At 56.9% G+C, this 26545-nt stretch overlaps 1 protein-coding gene across 2 annotated transcripts; it reads right to left on the bottom strand.

Moving 5' to 3' along the window:
• Positions 1 to 11471: 11471 nt before the first annotated feature.
• Positions 11472 to 26139, bottom strand: GPRC5C (G protein-coupled receptor class C group 5 member C). 2 transcript variants are annotated; one of them, XM_057716609.1, is made up of 5 exons: positions 24339 to 24380; positions 23953 to 24212; positions 16992 to 18077; positions 14170 to 14264; positions 11472 to 12052 (listed from the first exon to the last, which is right to left on the bottom strand). In XM_057716609.1, the coding sequence occupies exons 3-5, from the start codon at positions 18043 to 18045 to the stop codon at positions 11876 to 11878; spliced, it is 1326 nt and encodes a 441-aa protein (XP_057572592.1). In that variant the 5' UTR covers positions 18046 to 18077; positions 23953 to 24212; positions 24339 to 24380; the 3' UTR covers positions 11472 to 11875. The 2 variants fall into 2 exon arrangements, with proteins under 2 accessions (XP_057572592.1, XP_057572593.1); XM_057716610.1 differs by lacking the exons at positions 23953 to 24212; positions 24339 to 24380 and adding an exon at positions 26103 to 26139.
• Positions 26140 to 26545: the final 406 nt, after the last annotated feature.

A 26545-nucleotide genomic window follows, 5' to 3' on the forward strand; every position in this document is an offset into this window, starting at 1 on the left:
TGTCCCTCCAGGTTGACTGTTCCAGGCAAAAGATCTGAGATCCTGGCACACTCTCAAGCTCCAGCAGGGGGCGCTCTATGCCCAGGCACCATTTACTGGTTTATTTGACAAACATTTTTTTAAAACATTTTTAAATTAATTAATTAATTAATTTAGCTGCATCGGGTCTTAGTTGTGGCCTGCAGGAGCTTTAGTTGTAGCATGCAGGCTCTTAGTTGTGGCATGTGGAATCTAGTTCCCTGACCAGGGATCGAACCCGGGCCCCCTGCATCGGGAGCTCGGAGTCTTATCACACTGGACCACCAGGAAAGCCCCTTGCAAATATTAATGGAGATCTATACTGTGCCAAGCACCGGGCCCAAAGTCGGGAACATGAATATAAAAATACAATAATTTTCCTTTCCAGGAGTCTGTGGTTCAGTGGGAAACATGGAAACAAAGGCAGGAAAACAAAGGATTACCCTTAAAAGGTAGCAGTGATACTCAGGTCAAGGCAAAAATCCAAGTGGCCTGGGTGAGGAGGGGCCACAGAAGATCAGACACAGGGGACAGCACAGACAGGAGGCCCGGGGCCCTGCACCCTCCTTCTCAGTCCCACTTGATCTCTGCCCCCCTGGAGAAATCCTGGGAGATGGACGGACAGGGCCTTTGCAGATTCCAGAAGGATGTTTGTCTTGTTCCCAACTGGTTGTGAACACAGATCCCGGGCTCACCTCAGACCTCCCGCATCAGGAATCTCTAGGGCTGGGGATTGGGAATCTGTCTCTTTTTTTTTTTTTGCACCGTGCGGCTTACAGGCTCTTAGTTCCCCAACCAGGGATTGAATCCAGGCTACAGCAGCGAAAGCGCTGAGCACCGAGTCCTAACCACCGGACCACCAGGGAATTCCCAAATCTGTCCTTTTTAACAAGACCCCCCAGAAGATGCCTACAATCAGATGAGTTTAGGAAATTACTGTGCAGGGTTTGTGGGATGCCTGGGACTCTACTTGTGCTCAGAGGTGGCAGAGAAGACAGGATAGGACAGGATGGGTTAGGACTGTGCCGTGCACATGCTGGCCATCTCAACAGGTATTAGTTGAATGAGATGAATCGGTGAGAGTGGCTTAAAGAGCTCTGTTACCTGCACAGGGGAATGGAGATCAGCCACTCCCCAGCTTTCCCCAGACAGTCTCAGGATTCCCCTTGGGTTCCTAGAGGTCTGGGGCATTAAGATGAGTATCCCATCTAGAAGGAGGGCCCTAGAGTCCTAGTGAAGAGTTTAATACTGCCGCATAGACGTGCCTCGGCATCCACAAGCGTCAGAAATACTTGTTAAAGCCTTGTACAAGCAACGGGGAGACAGCTAACAGTGCGACAATCCAGATTCTCCCAAAGCTGTGTTAAGATTAGACTAACAGAGGGCTTCCCTGGTGGCTCAGTGGTTAAGAATCCTCCTGCCAGTGCCAGGGACACGGGTTCAAGCCCTGGTCTGGGAAGATCCCACATGCTGCGGAGCAAGGAAGCCTGTGCGCCACAGCTATTGAGCCTGCGCTCTAGACCCAGCGAGCCACAACTACTGAGCCCATGTGCTGCAACTATGGAAGCCCGTGCTCCTGGAGCCCGTGCTCCGCAATAAGAGAAGCCAGCACACTGAGAAGCCCGCGCACTGCAACGAAGAGTAAGCCCCCACTCGCCACAACTAGAGAAAGCCTGCGTGCAGCAACGAAGACCCAACAAAGCCAAAAATAAACAAATAAATAAAATAATAAATACATCTTAAAAAAAAACAAAAAAGATTAGACTAACAGGGGCAAGGTAAGGTGGCTCAGATGGTCACTGGTGTGGTTGTAGCTGGCAGCAACCTTTTTTTGCAGACCATGCAGCCCAGGACGGACTTGCCCAGGGGTGCTTGGAGGACTGGGTCCTGGAGGATTGGGAGGAAAGAAGGGGCTGGAGATGAGAGACTCCATTGAGGGCAGGTAAGTCCACGGAGAGAATGGGAGGGAAGGTGGAGAGTAAAGAGGTTATGGTAGTGGAAAAGATTTCAGGATTTGAAACCTGCAAGAGGAGGGAGTCCGTAAAGAAACTCACAACGCCTAGAAAGATAAAACCTGGAACTTCCAAGGTCAGTGGCAAACTAAACAAGATTCCTCCAGGAGGTCCTGACTCTGTCTGGGTCTCCCCTCTCTGCTGCCCCGTCCAAGGGTGGCCAGAAAACCTTCCTCTGATCACTGCTAGGACAGCGGGGGCAGGATGGCCATCTGAAAAGACACCTCCTCAGCACCTTGCACCCCAGGAATGCCAGGGTGGGGGCGCTCCCTCCTGCCTGGCAAGGCTGAACTTCCTTTATAATCTCAATGAGCCCAAAACTGGTCAAGAGGACCACGGTCCCTTGTGCCCTCTGGCTGGAATACGACACTGTGTACAAGTGTTATCTGCAGCCTCTGCTCCTTGGGGGATGGATGCTTTAACCACCTGCCCAGGTGGTCTTGGGGCTCAGAGCTGGCGAGCGGTGCTCACTCCTGGGGGGCTGACACTTATGGCGCTGCTCCAGACCCAAGATGGGGAGATGCCCACGGCTCTTATAACTTTCCTCGGGGGCGACCGTGGGCCCACTGGGATAGCCAGTCCCAGCTCTCTTATCTCACTTGGGATGCTGGGGGCGGGGACAGCCCCTTCCCTATTCTTTTATTGACACATGAAGGACAAGGAAGCACACTCTCCAAACGGAGGGACTTTACCTGTGGGGCTTGCTCAGTGCCGGCCCTCCCTTGACCCAGATCTGCAGCCCTTATCTGGGAAGGGGCACATGGAGCTCAACATTCTTGGCTTATGGACAAGAGGGATAATTGTCTCCGTTTATTTATTAATGCCACCTGCTTTCCTGGAGGAGGAGAAAAACCTCAGCGTGGTGGTGCCAGGGAATCTCAGCCGCTGTGCAGGGGTATCCATCCCAGAGAGAATCAAATGAAGTACGTGCAGGGGTGCTTGAAACATAGCCACAGCCACATCCGCAAGACAACACTTCCGAAGGCTGTGCTGTGTACGTGGTGCCTTCCTGGGGTCCCTTTCCTCAAGCTGCCCCAGGCTACTGCCCACTCCTCTCAATCTTGCCCAAAACTAGCCCAGCGGTTATGGGAGAATTGCATTCCCCCCATCCAGATTCATATGGTGAAGTCTTGGTACTTCACAATGAGACCTGACCTGGAGACAGGGTCTTTACAGGCATAACTGAGTTAAAATGAGGTCATGAGGGTAACCCCCAATCCAATATGACCGGTGCCCTTATGAAAAGCAGAATTTGGACTCATAGACGTGCATAGAAGAAATGACGTGAGGAGACACAGGGAGAAGATGGCCATCCGCATGCCAAGGAGAAAGCCTGGAACCGACCCTTCTCACTGCCTCAGAAGGAACCAACCCTGCCAACACCTTGATTTTGGGCTTTCAGCCCCCAGAACCATGAGATGACACATTCCTGCTGTTTAAGGCACCCGGTCTGTGGTACCCTGGCAGATGGCAAAGTAGCAAACAAATGTATCAGGTTCAATACTCACTGGTCCCCGTGGAGAATGGACCTTCTGATGGCTCACAAACTCCCCTGTTGGCCTTAGTGATTCTGACCAAGGGAGAGACTCCCGCAGCCCTGCCCAGGCCATCCCCTGGGCTCCACTTTGCAACCTGACAGCCTCTCCCAGGTCAGCCCTCACCCCCAACACAGGTACTCGGACACACGCACACTTATGGGCGACTCTGTCCCTGCAGCCCAAGAATGTGGTAGCACCATATGGATACGGTAAGGCAGCTGTAGAAATCACAGACGGTGGGCGGTAACCCCCAGAGACACCGGACACGTGGCTGAGGTGACACGCGGAGATGGAGGTCATGGATTTGAGGTGTTAGGAGAACTGTGTGCCCCACAGAGTTCAGTGTGGAAACTGATATCAGTAAGCATGGCAGGGACCTTTCGTAAATATTGATGAGGAACTAAAGAATGAATGAATGCTATTTCCAGGTCCAAACTGTCTGCCCTGCGGGACACGGCATGTTTTTATAACAATGAGCTACATGCAGAAAAACTGCAAATGGCAGGAGCCCACCTGTCTGTGCAGTGGATATCTCATGCAGAGGCCTCAGAATTGCAATTGCTTAGCAAGGTGGGAGTGGGGCTGGCGTGGGGGTCCCATGCCCCTACACGCAATCAACACGCTCTGCCTTCCCCAGGTCCCCTCCTCAGCCTCCTCAAAAGCCTCCCCAGGGGAGAATGTACTGGAAAAACTAGGCAGAGTGAGAGCTGCCCATCTTTTGGGGGGGATGAGGAGTGAGGAGTGCGGCCGAGAATCCCTGGGTCTGGCTGGCCTCCGCGAAGGACAGGGCGGTGACCACGCAGGCCCATGGGAAGGGGGCTGCTACAGGGTGAGTTCACTTTGGGGCACTTTTTCTTTGTTTCAGATCCATTTTTTATAATCTATTTATTTATTTATTTATTTATTTATAGGCTGCATTGGGTCTTCGTTGCTGTGTGCAGGCCTTCTCTAGTTGAGGCAAGCGGGGGCTACTCTTTGTTGCAGAGCACGGGCTCTAGGCACACGGGCTTCAGTAGTTGTGACTCACGGGCTTAGTTGCTCCAAGGCATGTGGGATCTTCCTGGACCAGGGACTGAACCCGTGTCCCCTGCATTGGCAGGTGGATTCTTAACCACTGAGCCACCAGGGAAGTCCCAGACCAATTTTTTTTTTTATGTAATGGTTTTTTTTTTTTTTTGCTGTGCTGTGAGCATATGGGATCTTAGTTCCCTGACCGGGGATTGAACCCACGTCCCCTGCATTGGAAAGGCAGAGTCTTAACCACTGGACCCTGAGGGGAGTCCCCAAAATATGTAATTTGTTTTTGTGGAGAAGGAAAGAATGAGAGGAAGGAAGAAAGGAGGGAAAGAGGAGGGGAGTGAGAAAAAACAGTGAAAAGTCTTCCTATCCCTCATCTGCCTGGTCCCAGGGACCCACCCCCTCCTCTTTAACCCGTTATGCTGTCTTTTGTCGCTTTATAAAAATACAGTTAAATATGAACATGGGGAAAGAAGGGACTAGTGAAACCTCCCCTCTTCTGGCCTGGCTTGGATCCTTGGAAAATTCTACTTTGCATACGGCGTGGGGGAGGGCGTGCCAACAGCTCCGCCCCCACCTTCTCTGCCCTCTACCTGTGGGCAGAGAGGGTGGGGGGGCTGTGATGACCAGCCTCGAATGGGCCGAAGGTTAAGAGGCTGAACAGAATCTTCCCCAGCCGGGACTGATACAATTTTTGCCACACAAAAGCCCCATTCCCCTACTCTCTACCCCTACGTGTGTGCATGCGTGTGTACACATGTGTAAGAGGTTGCCCTATTGTTTTGCCCCCCCCATGGAAAGAGACCAGAGGCTGAGTCCTGCCACACCTGGTGGGCCCCAAGGATTGGGGTCCACAGCTAAGCCCCTGCTGACCAGGATGCTCCCTTGACCCTCAGTCCTGACAGTCCCTTGGTGACCTCCCCCAGCTCGCCTCTCTGAACCTGGAGCTAGCCTTTCTGGTGCCGCAACTACACTGACTGCTAGTGACAGAAAAACACCTGAGTCTCCCGCATCCCCGATCCCAGGGCCCTGTGCTCAGCACCTGCCCCAGGAGAGGAGCTGAGCAGAGGTTTGCACCGCGAGAGGAGCTGGCTGGTCATGTGCTGCCTAATGTCTTCAGGCTGGGGGTCCTAGTCCCAGGCTGGCCTGAGGCTCCTGTAAACCAGCTCGGGGAGGGGAAGCCCAGCAAAGTCAGAGTCCTGGACAGGAGCCGGGCAGGGGGGTGGGGGTGTACCTCCAGCTCCAGCCCCCTTTGCGCGGAGCCCAGAGGTACAAGGATGAATGCTGTTAGCTCGCAGCCTGGGAGGGGACAGTAAAAATCTCCCCAGAGGGGAGGCTGAGTGGAGGGACCGGGTCTTGGCCGGGCCGGGCCCTGAAGGTGGAGAAGGGACAGGACCCGCCAGCCCCAGCAGCCCAGACGACGACACAAGTGGAGACAGCCGGTCCGGGACGGCTGCCCGGCGGCGGGAATCGGGTTGCAGGGGTGTCGGGGCGGGGCTGGGGGTGGGGAGCGGGAGGCGGCCCCGGGTTGGCTGGGGGCCGGGGGGCGGGTCCCCGCTGGAGAGTGACGTCGAAGCTCCCGAGGCTCGGTCCCCACCCCCACCTCCCTCCACCCCAGGTGCGTGGGAGCCGCTGGGGCGTCTGCGGGGTTCTGGAGCCTGCTTCCCCCCGCCCCCCACTGCTCAGGGCAGGGCCGGAGAGGCGGGGGAAGGGACCAGAGAGCCGGCTGGGATTTGGGGCTCCTCCCACGCCACCCGGACCACCCGCACCCGGTGCCTCTGCTCCAGACACGGCCAGGCGGTGGTGGCCTTGCGTCCGCCGAGTTCTCCTCCAGACCTTGAGTCGCTGCCCCTGGGGTCACCCTCAGCACAGCCCTATGGTTTGGGGGCCCTTCTCAATCAACTGCTGGGGGTCCCCAAACTAGGGCTTAGGCAGAGCTGGAGGCTGGGGGGGTCTATTTTACAAATGAGGAAACCCAGGCAGGGTCAGGGGAGCTGCCCAAGTTTGGGGAGCTAGTAAGATCCGGGTCCCACCCGGAGCCCTGTTGACAGCAGAGGTGACGCTTGGCGGGGGCGGGGGGGCGGGCAGGAAGGGGGTGGCTGGTGGAAGTGTGATCTGCCTGCCTAATGCCAGCACGGATCCGGGGTGGGACCCACCATTGCCACGCACACTTCAGCCCCTGGGTCAGTCCTGGTGGAGGAGTTAGGCTGTGAGCCGCCAGCAGGCAGGGATCAGATCTTGCTTGGTCCCCAGAGCCGGTGCTTAATAAACATTTGCTTACCAACTGAAAGCAGTTCAATCCTATCTCCTCAACCTGGCTTTCTTTTATTTTGTCTGCGCTGGGTCTTAGTTGCGGCATGCTTGCGGGATCTAGTTCCCAGACCAGGGATCTAACCCGAACCCCCTGCATTGGGAGCATGGTCTTACCCAGCAGACCACCAGGGAAGTCCCCGACCTGGCTGCTTGACTTCTTGAGCCCAGGTGACCGTCTTAACACCTTAGTTGCCAACACCTGCCAGTCAGGGCCCTGCCAAGGGTCTGTTCCTCTCCTTGGTGTCTCCCTCCAACCCCAGCAACCTGCTGTCCCGCCCACTGGGCACCCGTGAGTGACAGCAGAGGAAAGAGAAGATGTGCCACCTCCAGGAAGATGAAGGCGGTGAAATCTGGCCTGGAGAGCAGCCTGTCCAGGCAGGAAACATGAGACAGCTAGCTCCTGGATGCTTAACCTTGGCCATGACTTCTATGGAGCAACCTTGAGGAGCCCAACACTAAATAAGAAACTCCCAGTGTTAGTACCTCCATTTTACAGGTGAGGAAACCAAGGGAGAGTCCAGAGAGCTGCCCAGAGTCACAAAGTTAGTGAGAGCTCGGATCTGACCCCGTGGGCACGTTGATTCCTGGGGCGCGTTCTCTCCTCTGCAGTTGCCTCCTGCTACAAGGGCAGTTGGCCTCTGGCCCCCACCCCCTTCCCTGAGGCTACTGGTGCCCCTCTCTGCCACCCACATCCCAGAGGGACCCAGCGCCCCAGCCTCCGCCCATCGGCAGCCTTTCCTCAAGGAGACTGAAGTCAGAGCCTCGCCCTGAGCCCGAGGAGGATGAGGTCAGAGCATCACCCGGCTGGTGCAGATGCTAAATAATTCATGTGACTGCTGTGAGTGGGGGCTGCCGCTTCCGGGAGGGCCCAGAGTGCGGAGGGCAGACAGGAAAGAAATCTGGTCACTCGCACCTGCACCTGAGTACCGCAGGTCCCCATGGGGCTAGAACTGCTAGACTTAGTGAGAATGGACTGGAGGGCTGATGGACCCTTCCTGGCCGCGTGACCACGGGCAAGTCGCTTAACCTGTTTCTTGCTCTTACAGGAACTGTGAGGTTCCCTGAACCACATGTGTACACTGAATGCTGGGTGTGGCCCTGGCTCCAGGGAGGGACTGATCATCCCCGGCTTCAGCCGCCTTCCCATGAGCCCAGTTTACCCAGCGATGCTCCCCCACCCCCACCAGCACACCAGGCAGCAGCAGGGTTGTGAATGAGGTGAGGCCCCTCTCTTGCCCCGTCCCTACAATCACCAGACCTTGTGTTTGGGGGGGAGAGAGGGTGGGGAGACAGTGACCTTGGGCTTGGCAGGTTTGGGAGGCCTGGTTTCCCCTTAGAATAAATCCCCAACCAAGAAAAAATTTAGTTGGAATCAAACAGCCTTTCTTGGTCTAGAAGGCAAGGAGTCGAATTAAAATATCCTTTTTTTCCCCTATTCTTTGGCCACACCGTGTGGCACGTGGGACCTTAGTTCCCCGAGTTCCCTGACCAGGGATCGACCCCGCACCCCCTGCAGTGAAAGCGCAGAGTCTTAACCTCTGGACCGCCAGGGAAGTCCCTAAAAATATATATTAATAAATTCCAGAAAAAATTCTTAAGGAACACACAGGGATTCCATGGTATTAATTCCTCACAAACAGAGAATAATGTCGTTTAATCCTGAGCAGCGATGAAGTCCAAACTACTCTGCCCCGAGCTACACGGTTTGACTGAAGTGGGTGTGCAGTTTACCAAGGTGTCGGCCTGATGTCACCTGCAACAGGTTCTGGCCTGTTCTGGTTCTTTCCATTCAAGGCTTGTGATGCAGCTGGACCACTTCTGTCTTCTTCACTTGGCCCCAGACTGGAGGAAGCAGGGCCACGGGGGGGTATTCTTGAATCTGGGCAGGCCCGTATCTTTCAGGAGCCCATCCCTCCTGGGGCCTCACCCGCAGGCTGCCAGGGGCCTCAGGTTCTGAACAAACCCACATTCACTGCAGGCTGCTCCCTAAGGCCGCTGGGCACTGCCAGGACTCACACGTGAGACTATCCGCTCGAAAAGCAAGACAGAGCCTTTATTCACTGTGAGGGATTTGGGGCCGCTCACCTAGATCACCAGGAGTCTGAGGTGCACAGAGCTCCCCCGTTCCCTTCCATCAGAGTAATACTCCATTCATGGAATGAAAAGCCCAGTACAAGGATCAGTGGATGGGGAGGGGGTCGTCACAGTCGGGGGTACAGCCCTACCCTCTGTAGGGCCTGTTCACCCAACTTCGCCCTGGAGAAATACTCCAGTGACAAAGGCACAGGTGCTGGGGGGCAGGAGGGCGGCACTGGAGGGCTGTGGGACTGCCCACGGGGTCATCGTCCCTCGACTCAGCACACAGAGGTGAGCTCCGGGACACACCTGGCACGGGCCTCCTGGATGAGCCAGCTCTGGTACCCGAGGGCAGAAGGAAACCAAGGAGACACTACAGAGATCTCGTTCCCACGAGCCTGGAGCTGGGAGCACATCTGTGTCATTGGGGCCAGCATCACGCAGGTCCCAAGGATGCTCCCACTTCCCTTGGTGGCCGTCAGGACCCACCGGAGCGTGTCTGGATGAGGACGGCAGCACCAGCACTGCTGAGGTGCCCAAGGTGAGGTAGAAACCTAGCCATCTGCCCATCAGGATGTGGCACAATCTTCAGTCCTGGACACCACCTAAGGGGCCACCCCAAGTCCCACAGGTCTCAGTCCTGGGAGAGGCCTAGACCCCAGTCCATCTGGCCCAGGACTCTCATTTATCCCTGGGAATGCAGCCCCCCCCCCCCCCACCGCCCCCTTGTCTTGATGGAACCCAGTTCACTGCAGGTGTCGATGGTGATGCAGTGGGGCTCAGATCCAGGACCACAGGCCAGGAAGAGAGGCGCGATCTGTCCAGGCCCAGCTCAGCGGCCTTCCACGGTCCGGGTGGTGGCAGGAGGTCCTGGTGAAAAGGGCAAAGGCCCGCTTCGCCATGGTTTGGTTTAGCTTTGGAGCAGAGCGAGACAGGCTGAGGCTGGACACCGAAAGATGGCCAGGAAGGACGGCCATCTGGAGAACCACAGCAGGGGGACATGGGGGGGGAGGGCGTCCAGAGGGAGGCTGGGTGTCTGCAGACCGCTCCTGTGATCTCAAGTCACTTGGGGACCAGGAGGCTGGGCTGGGCAGGAATGAGGGGGCCCTAGAGCCCCAGCCACATTTCTTAGGGTTTCTCAGGGCCCCAACTCCACTGCTCCAGGTTGGTGGCCTCCAGGCACCCCCAGCTCCAATGACAAGGGCCCTGTCCAGCCTGGACACAGAGGAATGAGGACATCAGAGTGACTAGCGGTCCAGGGAAGAGGGCGTCTACCGTCTTGTACTATTTTTCGGGGACTGAGCCTAAAGTAACCAGAAAGAACAAGTGTTTGAACAACTAAAGAAAGAACAACTAAAAAACGTGTTTGAGTCCCCAGGGGGGCTGCTACTATCTGACATAGAAGGAGAAGTTTGATTTTTTTTTTTCTTCCAGCAGCCTCTCTCTCCCTTCCAACAGAAACATGTTTTCCCTACAACCGGTATCAGAAAATAGCTGGGGAGAAACATTCTCAAGCATGGGAGGGGCTGACTTGGCAACCCCCTTGCAAAGCCCTGAACCGGTGTCCAAGGGTCAGGACACCACTGGTTGTCTGAACCCAGGCCACTGGGACCCGCGACATCTCAAGAGTCTTGAGAAAGCCTGGCCGGGCCCAGCATGGCTCCTTCTAGAGGCTCTGTGGCCTCTCTGAGTCAGTCTGCTTACCTGAGGGGGCAGGTCAGCTACATTGATCACGTACCCCCAAGGCCCTGTCTAACCCTAAAACGGTCTGGTTCTGGCATTTTGACTCTGGAAAAGGGAGAGAAAGTACTTACTGCCCTACCCACCTTTCAGGGGCGGCCCCCAGGATTAAAATGGGCTGCTGTGGAAAGGTTTTACCATAAAGCACTGAGCAAATGGGTATTTAAATTCCTGCCCAGGAGTGAAACCAACCAGAACCTGGGCCGCCCCTTGTCACCTTTGTAAACAAGTCCTGGTCCTCTGCAAATCATCCCCTACCACCCACCCACCCACCCACACACACATACACACACACACACATGTGTGATCTGCAAGACGGGTGTGCACCCCCGTTCCCGCCAAGAAGGACTGAAGCCAGCCCATCTTCCCTTACAAATACCCTCCCCAGAACTGCCTGCTGCTGGGCCAGCCTTCCCTGCTCCATGCCCACCCCCCCATCCCAGCGGAGGGGGCCCCAGAGGAAAGCCGCCTGGTCTCAGACAAGCCCAGATGCTGGACGAGACCCGAGGCAGGAGCCGGACCCAGAGGGCCACTCCGACCACACAGCACACAGACCCAGGCTCAGGTGAAGAACACTTCCCTGGGGAGAGAGGTCAGTTACTTCCTTGCACATAAGGGAAACTCCAGAGCGGCTTTCCTGGGAGCTGGATTCGGAGGGAGGAGGAGAAAGAGGAAACACCCACAGGCCAGGGTGGAGGAGCAGATCATCAGACACCAGGAGCCCACATCAGACATGACACTCCCAGGGGAACAGGTCATACAGCAGAAAGGTGTTTATTAGACACCTGGCTCCTCACAGAGGAGCAGGACCCAGGACAGAAGCCCTGCGGCATCTCTCGAGGTTGCAGGAATCTCTCCGAAGACTCCAGAGGACGTAGGTGCTGACCGGCCGCCTCCCCGAGAAGAACACTGTTTGGCTGGAGCGTGGGCGCCGGAGGTGACCCTGACACGAAGCCGGAGCTGGCTCCTGGACTCCACAAACGATGGGTGCGTGGGGGCACCGGGACGCCCCTCCGAACACTGGCGGACGGGGAGGGCCCCCCGGCCGAGGCCCACGACCTGCCCTGAGCCAGCGAGGAGGGCGGGGGAGACGCGGGCTCCGGGGAAGACCCTCGCCCGGGGCCAGGCCCCCAGATCTGCCCGCCTCCTCCTGGTGCCGACTCAGTCCCACACGTAGGGGTTTCTAAAGACCTGAGAGTTCTTGCCTTCCTTCGGCAGCGTGGCCTCCTGGTGGCTCTGGGCTGCATAGATGTCTTCGGCCCGCAGGGTGGAGTTGGCACTGCCCGTCACCTGGCTGTTGGCGGTGGCCCGTGGGAGGATGACGTCGTAAGCTTCGGACTGGAAGGAAGAACAGGCGGTCTCACAGCCGGGTTCCACCAGGGCGGATGCACAAACACTCCGCTTCCTGCAGGGCTGTGCCTGCCAGCTCCCCCCTCCCTCCCTGACCACCCCTCCCCCCCCACCCCCCGCCCCCACACGCCCCAGCCAGGCCTGGGATGGATGTCTCCTAGTCTGGAAAGGCGGGGCTGACCTCTGACCTCCAGCCCCTTATCTCACCCTGCAGACAGCCCCGCCTCTGGGCATGGAAATGAGGCTCCCAGTCACCTCCAATGGTCCTGGGGCTTCACTCAGGGGATGGCTCTTTCCAGAAGGATCTTCCTCTCAAGCCCTGTCCCGCTCCCTGAACCTTGGGGACCCAACAGAGGGTGAACCACAGAGCTTCTATGACCTGCCCGGCTATGCTCCCAGGCTCCCTTCCTCCAAGACTCTTAGGCGAACCCCCGCAGTGGCACCACATCCCCCAAAAGCATCAAGGCTGGTGTGCCGAGCCCGACACCACTCTGTCAGGCTCCAGGCGTGTCACATGTTTCTTATCCAGCAGGCTGAGTTAGAGACCTAAAACCTGAATGGTTTGGGGTGTGAGAGTTTTTTGAACTTTGGAGACTTAAAACCCAAGGAGACTTAAAACTGGATCCTGGCCACAGCTGCAGTGGTTTTCTGTCCCCGTGTGGGTGAGGCTGAGGCATGGGTCCCAGGTCCCACCCTGGTGGGAAGGTGAGCTCTGGGCCCCACCCGCCTCATCCCTGGGCAAAGAGCTGCCACCAGACCCCTGCAGCTCCCGGGCCCCAAGCTGCCTCTTACAATCTCCACCCCCACCCTCCCCGTATAGCTCCCGGCACATCCAGATCGTCAGTTCTCAAACCTGACTGTGCCTCAGAATCGCCGGCCTGTTTGCTAAGCCACAGCCACACCTGGCGGGCCCCGCCCCGTGCTGAGCTGGTGAATGTTTAACACCCTGCTCTGTAGTGTCGCCAGGTCTCTGTGGGCGGTTACTCCCCGCGAGGCTTGGATAACTCCAAGTTATCGAGGTGGTGTCACTGAAGAGACGCTAACCATCGATCGGCTCCATCACACCACTGGCCCTTGCCTTTTTTAGCAAGTTCCCAGGTGATGGGAATGCTGGGGGCCGAGGGACCATGTTTTTGGAGCCACCGTTAGATAAAACAGCTGTTAGTTCAGATCCTTCCCGAAGGAGCAGGACTCCACGCACACAGGTAGCGAGGGGGGGCCAGGTGGGGCACCCTGGGTGGCTGGGGGCCGGCAGACTCTGCTCATGCCCTTCAGAGAGTCCTCTGCCCGTCCTGGCTCCTGGCCACAGCCTGCTCTCTCTCCCAGGCCCGGCCACAGGTTGAGGCTGCGGGAGGGGGAGGGGGAGGGGGCTGGGGTTGGAAGTTTGGGATACACTGGCTTCACCCTGCCCCCGGGGGCTCCTGGCGAGGAGGGGGATGGGGATGAGAACGCCACCCGGTTGACCTCCCTTGCTTCCTGTTCCCAGCCTCCTGCCAAGGGGGGTCACTGACCTCTCCCCAGCAGCCACTGCCAGCCAGGCGGGGAGGACGAACATATATGGAGTGAGTAAGACTCTAACCCACTGGCTTCCTGTCCCCACCCCCCTCCCTTGGCTAATGGAGCATCTGGTTTCCAGAACCCAGGGGAGGTGTAAGGTCGAGAGCTGCTGCCTGCTGGTGGGGGGAAGGGAGCTGGAGGCCCTCTTGGGACAGCTGTGGGCGAGGAGTAAATATCTGCCCAGACCTGCCCTGTGGTCCTCTGTCCACCAGGAATGGCACCTACCCGGCTGAGGCCCCCTTGTCCCTCCCTATGCTGCTTAGGGGAAAGCTGGCCGTTCCCACCAGCTCAGAGAGAGACTGTGCGGAGCATCTGTCCTCAGTGGGTGTGCGATGCCCCGACGACACAAGGCAGGCAGGTCCCGCCGAGGTGCCGCTGAAGGTAGTGGGAACGTCAACCCCAGGAAGAGGGCCATCAGGAGCTGGGGTCCTGGGCTCGCTGAGCCTGACGGATCAGGGGCAGAGCCTGCCTTCTCCCTAGGCCTGCACCCACCATGCACTGGCCACACGACCCCAGCAGAGTCACGGGGACCCGGGGACCCCACTCACCGGGCCTTTGTGCATCAGGGCCATCTCGGTGGGCTGGTACACGCTGGTCAGCAGCTGCCCGTTGTAGCCACTATACGGTGACACCGGTCTCTTAGCTGTAAGGAAACACAGGAGCTGTTCCAGGGCTGGGCTTTCAGCTCCCTTTCCTGCTCTCAAGCGAGGCTCCCCAGGGGGCAGGGAGAGGGTAAAGGGGGCTAGGCCAGCCCTGGGGGTGAAGCTGTAGGTGTGCCCCACCCCCCAGCCCAGCATCCCTTTGTTTGGATGCAGAGAACATGATAATGGCCTCCCCACCCCCACCCCCTTGGGCTTTCCCACCAAAAAAACATGCTCCCGTCAGCAACCTTCACATCCCCATCCGCCCTCCGGGGCCAGAGGCCAAGAGGGGCACAGGGACCTTCGGCCGCCTTCCAAGACGGCCAGCCTCCAGCTCTGGCCTCTCCGCTGCGGGCCAATTGCCAGGCGGCGCAGTACATACAGCAGAGACCCCACCGCCCAAGAGTCTTCATGGGGCAGAGCTGGGCGCTGACTGCCCAGGACCCAGAACCCTACCAGGGGGACTGGAGGCACATCCTGCCCTGTGGCCCTTTGGCAAGTTTCCAGAACTATTTTCAGCTCCGGGAACACTTCCCTGTGCCTTCGGGGGTGCTGATTTCCTGATTGGGCCTCCGCGGCTGGGCGCTGCGTCGGAGGAAAGCTGCTGATGGATTCTGGGGGCCGGGGAGCGGCTGAGCCGCGGGGGCCGGGGCAGCGGATGCCCGTCTCCTGCCGGCTGCCGGCCCCGCGGCTGTAAAGGGACCACAGCTTTATAGGGCTTCCTAAGTGCTGGGCTCACTCAATTGATTTTTCCATTTAGAAAAAATAAAATAAAATAAAAGGGAGAAAACCCTCACAGCCCCAGAAGTGTTTGCCTTGAGGACAAAGGCTGAGACCTCTCTGGTCTGACAAACAGGCAACGGGTGAGAGCAAAGGTGGGGGCAGCCAAGGCTCCTCCCAACCTTTGTCCTTGAGCCTCAGCAGCTGCCTCCCACCCCGCCCCCCCCCCCCCCACCACTTGGCACCAGGCTCTGCGTGTCACCCCGGTGGGTGGGTCAAAGACCAGTGCCTGGCAAGGTAAGGATCATTCCTTTCCCCAAAGCAGGGATCACAGGGATCTCAGCTTGTAGAGAAAAGGCAGAGAGTTCTGATCCTGGAACCTCCCCTGCCTCTGACCCTGACCCCTGGCAGAAGCCCCAGGGCCAGCACTGAAGCCCCCAAACACCTCGATCAGCACAGTCCAGGGTCAGAGTCCAGGCTTTCCGGGTCACGGGAGATGGAGGGGCTGTAGCCAGCCGGCTAAGAAAGCACGCAAGACGCATGCCACAGGGCCTGTCCGGAAAGGCTCAGCGCCTGGCACTCAGTTCGTGCTCGATAAATGCTAGTGGTCCTTACAGTGAACAAATGCCAGAGAGAGGCTCCTTCCTTCCTTAGGGAGCTGGGAGCACGTCTGGCCAAGTTTCCCGGAGAATGGCCACCCCCCCCACCCCCACCCCCCGCCAAGCTGCTCCCGAGGGGCGCTTGGCACAGGCTGCAGGGGCCTCTCTCCCCCTTCCTGCCGCTTCCACCTCCGGGGCACCCTCAGCTCCATCCACCAAGGCTCTGGGGCTGGCTGTCACCCCAGGAGTGCCCCATCCCATTAACAAAGAGCTGGAGCAGAAGCTTGGGAACAAGCGGGCTATGGGAGAGTGGGTGCTGTTTAGGTCAGCACGTGGCACACACGCGTTTACGAAAATGAAACAATTTTAACTGAGAAGGCTTTTAAAGGAAACTAAGGCTATAGATATACACATAATAGAAAAACGAGCTCTGGAAGGATAATTACAATCATAGTAAAATAATAGTAATATGGAGAACTAATAGCTAATACTTCTAGAGTATTTTCCAAGTGCCAGGAAGGTGCACTAATTGAATCCTCAAAAGAATCCTATGAAATAGGAACCATTATTATTATCCCCATTTTACAGATGAGGAAACTGAAGCACCTAGTGGGAAAATGTCAGTTAACAGTGATCAGTTCTGGGAAGGAAGGGGGTAGAATTGGAGAGACAGTGGAGAGAGATTTTATCTGTAACGTGTAAAATTTTACAATGAAAATATATTCATGAATTGCGTTGAGCATAGGGAAACAATGGAATTTAGGGAGTTTCAGGCAGAGAACTCTGGATAATCTCAGGAACCTCCCATTTTTTTCAGAAGACCAGCCCCCTGTCCTGCAGTAAACCACCTGGAATAAAAGGGGACCTGGGGGTAGTTCCCTGGTGGTCCAGTGGTTAGGACTCAGCGCTTTTACTGCTGTGGCCTGGGTTCAATCCCTGATTGGGGAACTAAGATTCTCCAAGCTGCGTGGCGCGGCCTAAAATTAAAAAAAATTTTTAAATAAAAGGGGACCTGGGACTGCCCTGGTGGTGCAGTGGTTAAGAATCCGCCTGCCAATGCAGGGGAAATGGGTTCGATCCCTGCTCTGGGAGGACCCCACATGCGACGGAGCAACTAAGCCTGTGCGCCATAACTACTGAGCCTGTGCTCTAGAGCCCACGAGCCACAACTACTGAAACCTGCAGGCCTATAGCCCGTGTTCCGCAACAAGAGAAGCCACTGCAATGAGAAGCCCACGCACCGCAACCAAGAGTAGCCCCCACTCGCCTCACCTAGAGAAAGCCCGTGCGCAGCAATGAAAACCCAACGCAGCCAAAAATAAATAAGTATATAAGTAAGTAAATAAATAAACCTTTTTTAAAAAAATAAATAAATAAAAGAGGACCTGGGGAGGGTGTCCCATGACCCACCTGAGGCTGGCTCGTCCATGGAAAATGCCTTGTTTTCCACAAACATGCTCTGGCCCTTCTGCTCTTTCAGGATGGTCTCGTAGCCCACGCCCCGGGTGGGGTACAGGTCCCCCTGATAGCTCTGCTCCGGGCTGGCCTTGGTCACCTGGGAGACCTCAGGGATGACGTAGAAGAGGACAAAGGCCCAGGCGTTGGCGGCGAGGGCGATGGCCAGCGTGGGGTCATCCCACGTGGGGCTGTGGTGCTGCCGGTTGCCGTAGGTGTACATGACAATCCACACCACCCAGATGGCGATGGAGGTGGCCGTGGTGAGCAGCGCGAAGACCCCGTGCTTCCGCCAGCGCTTGAAGCGGCCGCACAGGGCGGGCCAGGCCCCCGTGAAGGCGCAGAGCAGCAGCAGCATGACGTAGATCAGCGCCATGACGAAGTCCATGTTGGCGATGGAGCACGGGGAGGCAGCGGCCCCGCCCGTGCTGCTGTTGCCCAGAGGGCCGGCCTCGCCGCCCCCGCCCCGAACCAGCGTAATGATCAGCCACTCGGTGTTGATGATCACCTCCACCAGGCTCAGCAGCAGGGCCACAAGGAAGATCACCCAGCCCCGGGGCCCGTGGTTCTTCCGGACCAGGAAGTTGAGGGCAAAGACGTGGGCCACCAGGCAAGAGAAGCAGATGGCGAACAGGACCCCAAAGAGGAAGCGCCGAGAGGCACAGGTGGAGAAGTCGGGCTTCACCACGCAGGCGAAGACGAGGCAGAAGAGGCCCAGGGTGCCCAGCAGGAAGAACACCTGCGTCCCCAGCAGGCTCCGCTTCTTAGTGTCCTGCACGAAGGGGAGGCTGGCCACGAGGATGATGGTGAGGACAAACGTGGTGACGATGCCCGCCCCCGCCACAGCCTCCAAGACGATGCCCCAAGCCCCCGAGCGGTCACACAGGTTGTAATAGAGGGGGTTGAGGTCTGGGCCGCAGCCAGGTGGGGCATGGTTCTGGGCCTGGGCCCCTGGGAATAGGAAGAGAGGCAGTCCAAGGCACGTCAGCACCGCTTTGTGCATGGCCATCCTGGCTCCCAGGCCAGGCCCCAGCTGGGTCCCTGGAGACCGAGGGGAGAAAAGGCAAAATCAGTCCTCCAAGCCGGACTCTGACACACAAGGTGCTACTCTCCCCATCGTGAACCAGGACACATTGATCTTGAGTCTATCTGTCTCTCTGGGCTTCAGAACCCTTCTTAACACAGAACTCCTGAGACTCATATCAACTGACCAGAGAGGCAAATGAGATGAAGCCCAACTGTCATCCCTGTTCCCAGTGATGGAAAAAGAGGAAACTGTACTGAATTTTCAGGCCTTTCCCCCTCCCCCAATCATACCCCGGCCCAAACATTCCCTGAGCTCGTTCAGGTGGGGTGGGGGCTGAGGTCTGTGAGCACGTTCACTCAGCACTCAGTCCCTCTCTGCCCCGGGACGTCCAGAGTTCACGGCCAGACCCCATGCCCCTCCACTCTGTCCCTGTGATGCCTAACTCCATGGGGAATCAGCCCTGCATTCATTCATTCAAAGAGTATTTAACAGGCACCTGTAACAGGTACAAACTGCAACCAGAAAAAGTGAAGAGATCATTGAAAAGTTGTATCATCAACCCTGATGCCTCCCTACCACTGCCCTTTTCTGCCCTTCGTTTCCCACTTTTAGTGCCAATACTTCTCTTCAGAATCCAAAGTTCTTTGGGGACTTCCCTGGTGGTGCAGTGGTTAAGAATCCACCTGCCAGTGCAGGGGACATGGGTTCAATCCCCGGTCCGGGAAGAAACCACATGCCGCGGTGTAACTAAGCCTGTGTGCCTAGCGCCTGTGCCACCGCACTGAGAAGCCTTCACACCACAACGAAGAGGAACCCCCACTCGCCACAACTAGAAAAAGCCTTCGTGTAGCCAGGAAGACCCAACGCAGCCAAATAAATAATTAATTAATTAAAAAAATTTTTTTCAAAGTTCAAAATTCTTTGGAAGCTCACTGGCTAGTCTCGAGGATAAAATCAATGAATTTCCCAGCTGGGGAGTTTAATGACAATGCAAAAATCCTCTTACGAGGCATTAACATTTTAAAGCAAGAACCAGGCAAGGGCAAAGCAAAACCCAAAGGAATTAATCTATAATGGAAGACGTTGAGGCACTGTAGCAAGAAGGCAAGAAAGATGTCTTTTATTCACACCAGGATGGTAACTTACTACTCCAGCTACTCATTGGACCAGTCCCGGACAGCAGCCTTACCAAATGCTGTAGCTCAGCACCAAAGAAAACCAAACCCCTGCTCTCAATACCAATTGGACTTTCCCTGTGTGAAGTGGAGGTAAAGAGTATGGCAGGTTAAGAGAAATTAAAGACCAAATCAGTGGGCTTCCCTGGTGGTGCAGTAAGTTGTTAAGAATCCGCCTGCCAGGACAGAGGTCACGGGTTCGATCCCTGGTCCAGGAAGATCCCACATGCCGCGGAACAACTAAGCCCCCCATGAGCCACAACTACTGAAGCCCGTGCGCCTGGACCCCGAGCTCTGCAACAGGAGAAGCCACTGCACTGAGAAGCCTGTGCACCTCAACCAAGAGCAGCCTCCGCTCATCGCAACTAGAGAAAGTCCACTCGCAGCAATGAAGACCCAACGCAGCCAATAAATAAATAAATAAATTTTTTTAAAAAACGGATCAAATTAGTGAGTTTTCTAATCAAAGACTTTAAATTTACCTGGAGGACGGAAAATTTAAATGCTCTAGAAAGCAAGTCATAAATTCCAAAATTCTGTGAAATGCAGGTCCTCCACACTGAAATCACCCCTTATGTTCAAGTAACTAGTTGTAACCCAGCCTCTTCCTCTCTCACCTCTTGGACCCAGGAACTTTCCAGAAAGACAGCAACCAAGCTTTCCTGGGCTGATAGTGACCACTAGTGGCTGGGAGGGGAATGGCATGATGCAACTCCACACCATCTTTCTTGGCTTTTGGAGGTGGAGGGTAGATTTGCACACTGCTAACCCCTTAATGTTTTCACCAGGCAAACAGTTAATGTCTAACAGGCAAACAGAACTGTCTCCATAATTGATAGAGGGAAGGACACTGCTACTAAGTCAGAGAAAGTAAAACTCACAAAGTAAGTGAAACCGACATAATAAAGATCAACTTTCAAAGTCCTTTAAGATATCCTACAGAGCCCCTGAAAATATTTTAGTTCTCTCAGACTTTCCCAGCTACCACCTCATCTGTCAATTAAGCTTGCTTTTCCCCAAACAACACCTACCATTAACTTTTAATAAATTACCACTCTTACGTGAATTTACTATTGTTTTCCTAAATAAATGCTACAGCAGCTAGTTTCTCTCCACTTCCAATGCAAAAGCATGCTTCCCCTACATCATCATGACTTAAGCTCTTGCAGGGGACTTTGTGGAATCGTAAATCAATAAAGCACAAACTGTACTTTATTTACAGGGCTGGGAAGAGAAAAGAGGAATCGGAGCGGGCTAATGGCTAAGGAATATTGAACCACTCCAGGAGATAATTTATGGATAACATGCTAAGGGACCCTAAACACTCAACCCCATCCCGGTATTTCTGGCTCATAGCAAAGCAGCTAGAACTTGGGGTGAAGCTGGAGAAATGATACTGAAGCCAGAGAATGGTACCTCAGACTTAGCCTCTGGCAATCTGCACATCTTCAAGAGCTGCTCATCCCACCTCCCTCCTCCAGGGCCAAGTTTAGAACAGACAATTAATCCAAATCAGCAAATATTTACTGTGCGTCTAGGGTTCTCCTAGACACACAGTGGAAAATACAAAGATGAACTAACAGTCCAAAAGGTAGGTCTACAAGAAAACTACCCAAAGAATAAGGTAAGTGTCACACAAAAGAATTTACCTCTGGGGAGGGAAAAGTGCTACAGGAACACAGAGGAGGAAGCTCTTCCCAGCTGAGGGGGTCAGAAAAGACAGAGTGGCGAAGACCTTTCAACAGCATTTTATACAATTACGAATCAAATTCGCCAAGGATGAACTGAGTTTGTAAAGGGAGGTTGCAGCTGGCTGGTGACAGATTAGAGACGCTACAGGGAAGGAGTTTGGGGGATGGTTCTAAAGGCAGTGGCGAGCCACTGAAGGCTGTTTTTGCACGATGAGGGCATAACCAGGGTTGCGCTTTAAGATTTGAGTCTGGCAAGAAAGCATAGGCAATCGATTTGTTGAGGACACATTCATCCCCAGTTAAAGATCAAGGCCAAAGGTAAGGCCTAATGGAGATCCTTTCCCAAATAAAGTCTAAGGCCTGGTTGGATGTGGGGGAAAGGATGCTAAGCCCATGCTATAAGTTCAAAATTTCGTAACGGCCATGTCATTACCCAAAACCAAGCTAGCTCCCATTTAGCCTGCGATCACTATGTCAATTCCTCTTCTTAGTCTGTCTTGCTCTTAGAGCCATACCTGCCTGTACCCTGCTGGAATCCAGCACCTCACAGGAACTTGAGCCAGGGCCACTGAGCTTCACAGCCCTCACCCCAATTTCCTTCTCACTCTGCTGTTGGCCCTGGATCTTACTCTTTAAGCCTGTTCGCCTCACCAACATGCGAACTTCAATGTGGGTGAATGGGGAGACGTGAAGACACCAACTCGAGTGAGGAAACGGGACCAGTTGGGCTTGGTTCTGGTCCACTGCCTCGGCCAGCAACCCCTGGAAGCCAGCAGGAGACTTAAAGAGAAGGAAGCTTATTAGCCCAGGGTCTGTCAACACCTATGAATGCAGATTCAGCCAGCCAAGGGATGCCATCTTTGAAGATGGTGCCCAAGGGGGAAAGGACTTGGATGAAACTCGAGACTCTCCTGCCAGCGGGTCCCTAGAGCCTGCACTTTCAGGCTGTCTTCTGAGCCTTCTGTGCCTCTCCCCTACCTGGCTGTAAGGTCTGAGGGTCGTGAACAAGACCTCTTTATCCTAATATCCCCCACAATATCCAGTCCTGCACTGAACACAGCAGTCCTTTGAAAATCATTCACTCAGTGTCCATTTCTCCGCCATCCAAGTCCTGCCTCTTCATTTTAGAGTCATGTCTTTTGCTTTCAGGTTCTTAGTAGGGGGGACTTCCCTGGTGGTCCATTGGCTAAGACTCCACCCTCCCAATGCAGGGGGCACGAGTTCAATCCCTGGTCAGGGAACTAGACCCAGCGCAGCCAAATTAATTAATTACTTAATTAATTAATTAGAAAAAAAAGTTCTCAGTAGGACCAAGGAGGGGGATCTCCTCCGCCCTATGAGTTCCCCCACACCACCGCTGCCACCCAGCCCAGCTGCAGATTATTTTCTGGACAAAGGGGCCCTTTTGCTTCACCTCCCTGGAATCAGCTATACAAATATTTTTAATCACCTCTGAAATCAGCCTTTCCCTAGGCTCAGCCACTCAGCCCCCAGCTCAGGTCTGAGTCAGCCCAATCCGCGTTTAGAATCCCCTTCCTCCCTCTTTCCCTGGGGAGGGGGGAGGGGAACTCAGAGAGGCCTCAGCAGAGTGGTGGGCTCAGAGGCCCAGCCAGCCCTGACTGGGCTTCACGCAGCAAGGATGAGGCAGCCAGGCCCCCTCCCCTTTCCTCACTCCCTGACCATCCACACAAAAGCCTGAGAACCATCCTGAAAAGGACAACGTGCCCTGGTCTGTCTCCCCCCTTCAAGGGTACAGAGTATGATACAGACCCACAGCTAGTTACCTTCAAGGGTGCCATGACCACGTAGAGGCCCCTCTCAGAGGTGCCCAGGGAGAGCCACAGAGCATCCTCCTTCCTCCCCCGTCTGCCACCACTCAGCAGCCCGTGAAGAGAGTTGGATGGACCCACTGACAGCCTTCCCACCTCCTCCCCTCCTCCCATCCATCTCCTCCCTCCTCTCCGCTCTGCTCCAGGTTAGGTCCTGCCATCTTACTCCTCAGTTCAGGGGGCTCTGGTGTTTAAACCAACCAATAAGAGGGGTCCGGGATGCCTGTGTCTGTAAGGGGGTGCCCAAGTTGCCGGGGTGAAGGGGGGAAGTAGAGGGCTTCCCGGAACCACAGCATTAGACCTTCACACCGAGGGTGGACATTTGGCCCCAAATTGCCTGAGCATCTGGAACACGGGAGTCCTCAACCCCAGGGTCCGCTCTAGAAAGCCACTCAGGAATGCGCCCCACCCCCAGCCGCGCGCCATCCCCCAGCCACAGATAAAGGCCCAGGGAGGGGACCCTCCAGAAGCACAAAAACCTATTGCAACATATTCTGGTCTCTGAGCTTTAGGTCCCAAGAGCATGGAGTTTTTAAATGATTGGGATTTGCTGGGCTTAAAACTGTGGGTCTGGGGCTGGAGGGGGGGCAGCGCCACCTCCGCGTCTGGCAAGGGCGCAGGAAACCTGGTGGGGGGTGGGGGAGGAGCGGGGGAAAGGGACCGGGATCTAGAAGCCAAGTTGCCGAAAGTAGAGGGTCTACGATTGACCGAACTTCCCGCAGGAAGATTCTGAGCCCTCCCCACCCCGGTACCGGGGTCCACACCCACGCTCCCCTGGATGGTGGAACAGAAAGAGCAGGGGAGCCAGCCTCTTACCCATTTCCTCTGGCCCCAGAAACCTGCCCTCCCCATCCACAGTAGCTGGCAGCGGAGAAGCCGCCGGCACACAAGTCACTTGGCGGAGTCGCGCAGAGAGGCTGCGAGAGCGGAGGGGCCGGTCCCCGGAGACCCCGATCGTGGAGTCCTCCCTCGCCGCCAACTCCGAGCCGCGGCGCCGGGCTTCCCACACCCCCAGTCCGCAGCCCGCTCGGGTTTGGAAAGTTTCTGCGACCGAGAGAAGTAGGAGCGGCGTCCTCCGCCCCCTGGTTCTCCACCCCTGGGCCTCTACCCTCGCCCACTCCCCACCAGCCCGACCCGACCCCACTCCTCCCGGCGGCCGAGGGCAAGAAGGAGCGAGCAGGCAGCAGCCCTTACCTGGGACGCGCCGCCGGCCCAGCTCCGGCGCGGCGTTTGGGGCCAACTCCAGGCGGGGCGCGAGCGCGGGTGGGAGGGACTCGGCGAAGGGCGCGGGGCCAGGCCCAACCCTGGCCTCGGGTGGCGGGGCCCGGGAGAGAGATCGGGGCGCAGGGCCTGCCACTCCCCGGCACCCGGAGCCGGCTGCCTCCGCCGCTCGCTCTGGCGCTGGCCTCTCCCCGCGGCTCGGCTCCCTTCTCTCAGCGAGGGCGGGTCGGCGCCTGCATCACCGTGACATCACCTCCATTCAGGCGCTTATCGGGCGCCCGCAGCGCTCCAGGTACGTGCAATCCGCTTACACAGTAACAAAGCCCCGCCGGCCCTCCCCCACCCCATCCCAGACCCACCTCCAGGCTCCGACCAGACGGCAGGGGAGGGAGATCGGAGTTTCTGGCCAAGCTGGCTTGTGGGTTGTTGCTGTTTACTGCCACGCCCCCGCACGCGGGCGCGCGCACACTCACGCGCACTCACTTTCAGGACCAGGCTTTCTCTCCCGAAAGCGGTTTGGGGCTCAGCCCGACACAGTGCGCGGGCGGGCTCTCTCGCTCCGCCTGTTCCAGAGCACGCGCACCCAAACACGCGCGGGGGCCACCTGGTGCGTCTCTCCGGGGCGGACACCTAGTCTTTGTCACCTTCGTCCTGGCTCTCCCCTGAGACACACGCGGCGCACAGTTCGCCGCTCGGGACTAGAGCGAGGCGCACACGCAGACACAAAGTCTGTCTTTGTCACGCCTTCTGCGCCCCCTGCCCTTCCCGAGCTTGCACCCGTGGACACACCACACACCGAGTGTCCACTTCTTGCACGCGCGATCCTTCCCCGGCGCCCGGGTCGCCAAGTGTGCGTGGGAACGCCACCGCGCGCGCCCCTAACACCGTGAGCCGGGCCCAGAACCACTCGGGACCGTGGGCAGAAGTCGCCCTGGGTCCGACTACCCCGCGCCTCGGTTTCCTGCGATCGCCGTGGACACGGTCCTCCTTAGCGCGCTCCCCTCCCTGTGTCCCCGTTCCCTGTTCGGACCTGCCCTAATTAGCCTTCACGGTTCAACTCCCGGAGGTACAGTGTTGAACCCGGCCCCCGCGGTCTCTGCGCTCCGGCACACAGCGGCCCGAGCGCAGAGTCCTGCGCCTCCCGCCGCCCGGGGACTTTTCCACGAGTTCGAGTACCCACCCCCCCACGGTGCCCCACCCTGACTCCCTATCCCGGGCAGGATCTGCGGGTTGCCACCCTTTTGCCTCCGGCCCCAGGAATCAGCAGAGAGGGAACTGCAGAAACGGCGAAGCGAATCCAACCTGGGATCGCCCCGGCGCAGTAAACAAGAGATTTTCCGGCTGCCTTCCCCCGGGGCCGCGGGCTCGGCGGGAGGTGGGCTGCGCAGCGGGGCCTGGTTGGCAAGCACGGGAGGCCCGGAGGGGCCGCGGCGCACCGAGGAGGGAGTGGTTGTTGGGCCTGGCCGGGGCCCAGGGGACGCGGAGGCAGGGCAGGGCGCCGGGTCTCCGGGGTGCTGGTTCCCGTGACGCCGAGTTGCCTGGGGGCGCGCCAGCAGCGCGCGGTCGGAGCCTGCCGGCGGCGGGGCGGGCGGCTGGGAGTGTTGGTTCTGCCCCGAGCGCCCGGGAGGGGGTCGGGAAGGAGGGGGTTGGGAGGCGGCTGGTCGGGGGGTAGGAAGGTGGGGGAGGGCGCAGGGAAAAGGGAGGGGTACCTCCGTCTATGACAACCAGAAGTCAAATTCACTGAATCACCCGAAGCTGCCAGAGCGATAAACCCCAGGCCGGCTCCTCCCCTCGCACACCAGCTTTTCGAACTCCTGGAGGGATTGTTTGCTTACCGGCCTGGGCTGGCTGTGGGGGCTCTGGTTTTCTAGAACCCTATATGTCTCTTGGGCCTGGCCCTCGCCGGCCGGCCTGGACGAGGTGGTGAAGACTGAATTGTTTCAGTTCTTTTCAATATTAAAAGGAAGAGCGCATTTCTGCTGCAGAGTTGCGCCTTAGGTCTCCTTCCTAGCTCCACCTCCCACCCCACGTCTCAGGGACCCCCACGTGAGCGCATGCAGACCCTTGTAAGGGTCAGGCAGTGGGGGACGATCCTGAAAAGGGGAGCAGCAGGTCAGACCTACCTGAAACCGATCCGTCACTCTGGCCTCTGACTAGTTTTCATGACGTCAGCAACCAATGCTAAAACCAGTTTGCAAGGGCGGGTCCCTCATTACATATGTTTAAAGCCAGTTCAAGGAGCCTAAGAAAGGGGTGGGGGAGGTAGTGGAGGGACTGGGAAACAAGTGACCTCAGGCAAACGCAGATGAATTCTGGATCTGTCTCAATCTGCAGAGAACCTCTTCAACCCTCCAGAGACCTCTCCCATGAGGCGAGTCTCCCCCCTCGCTCCAGGCCCAGGCAGGGATAAGGTGGGGGTATCTGGTGCCTGGCCACCCACTGGTGGTGGTCTGGAAACAGTCCTGGACACCTCAGCGCCTGAGCCCTGCCCTTAGCCAGCCCTGTGCGGCGACAGCGGTGGAAATGTAGGGCAGTGTCCTGAGAACCAGCTGCTCCCCCCCTCTCC

The sequence above is a fragment of the Hippopotamus amphibius genome, chromosome 17, assembly GCF_030028045.1.
Source record: "Hippopotamus amphibius kiboko isolate mHipAmp2 chromosome 17, mHipAmp2.hap2, whole genome shotgun sequence".
NCBI classification, from domain to species: Eukaryota; Metazoa; Chordata; class Mammalia; order Artiodactyla; family Hippopotamidae; genus Hippopotamus; species Hippopotamus amphibius.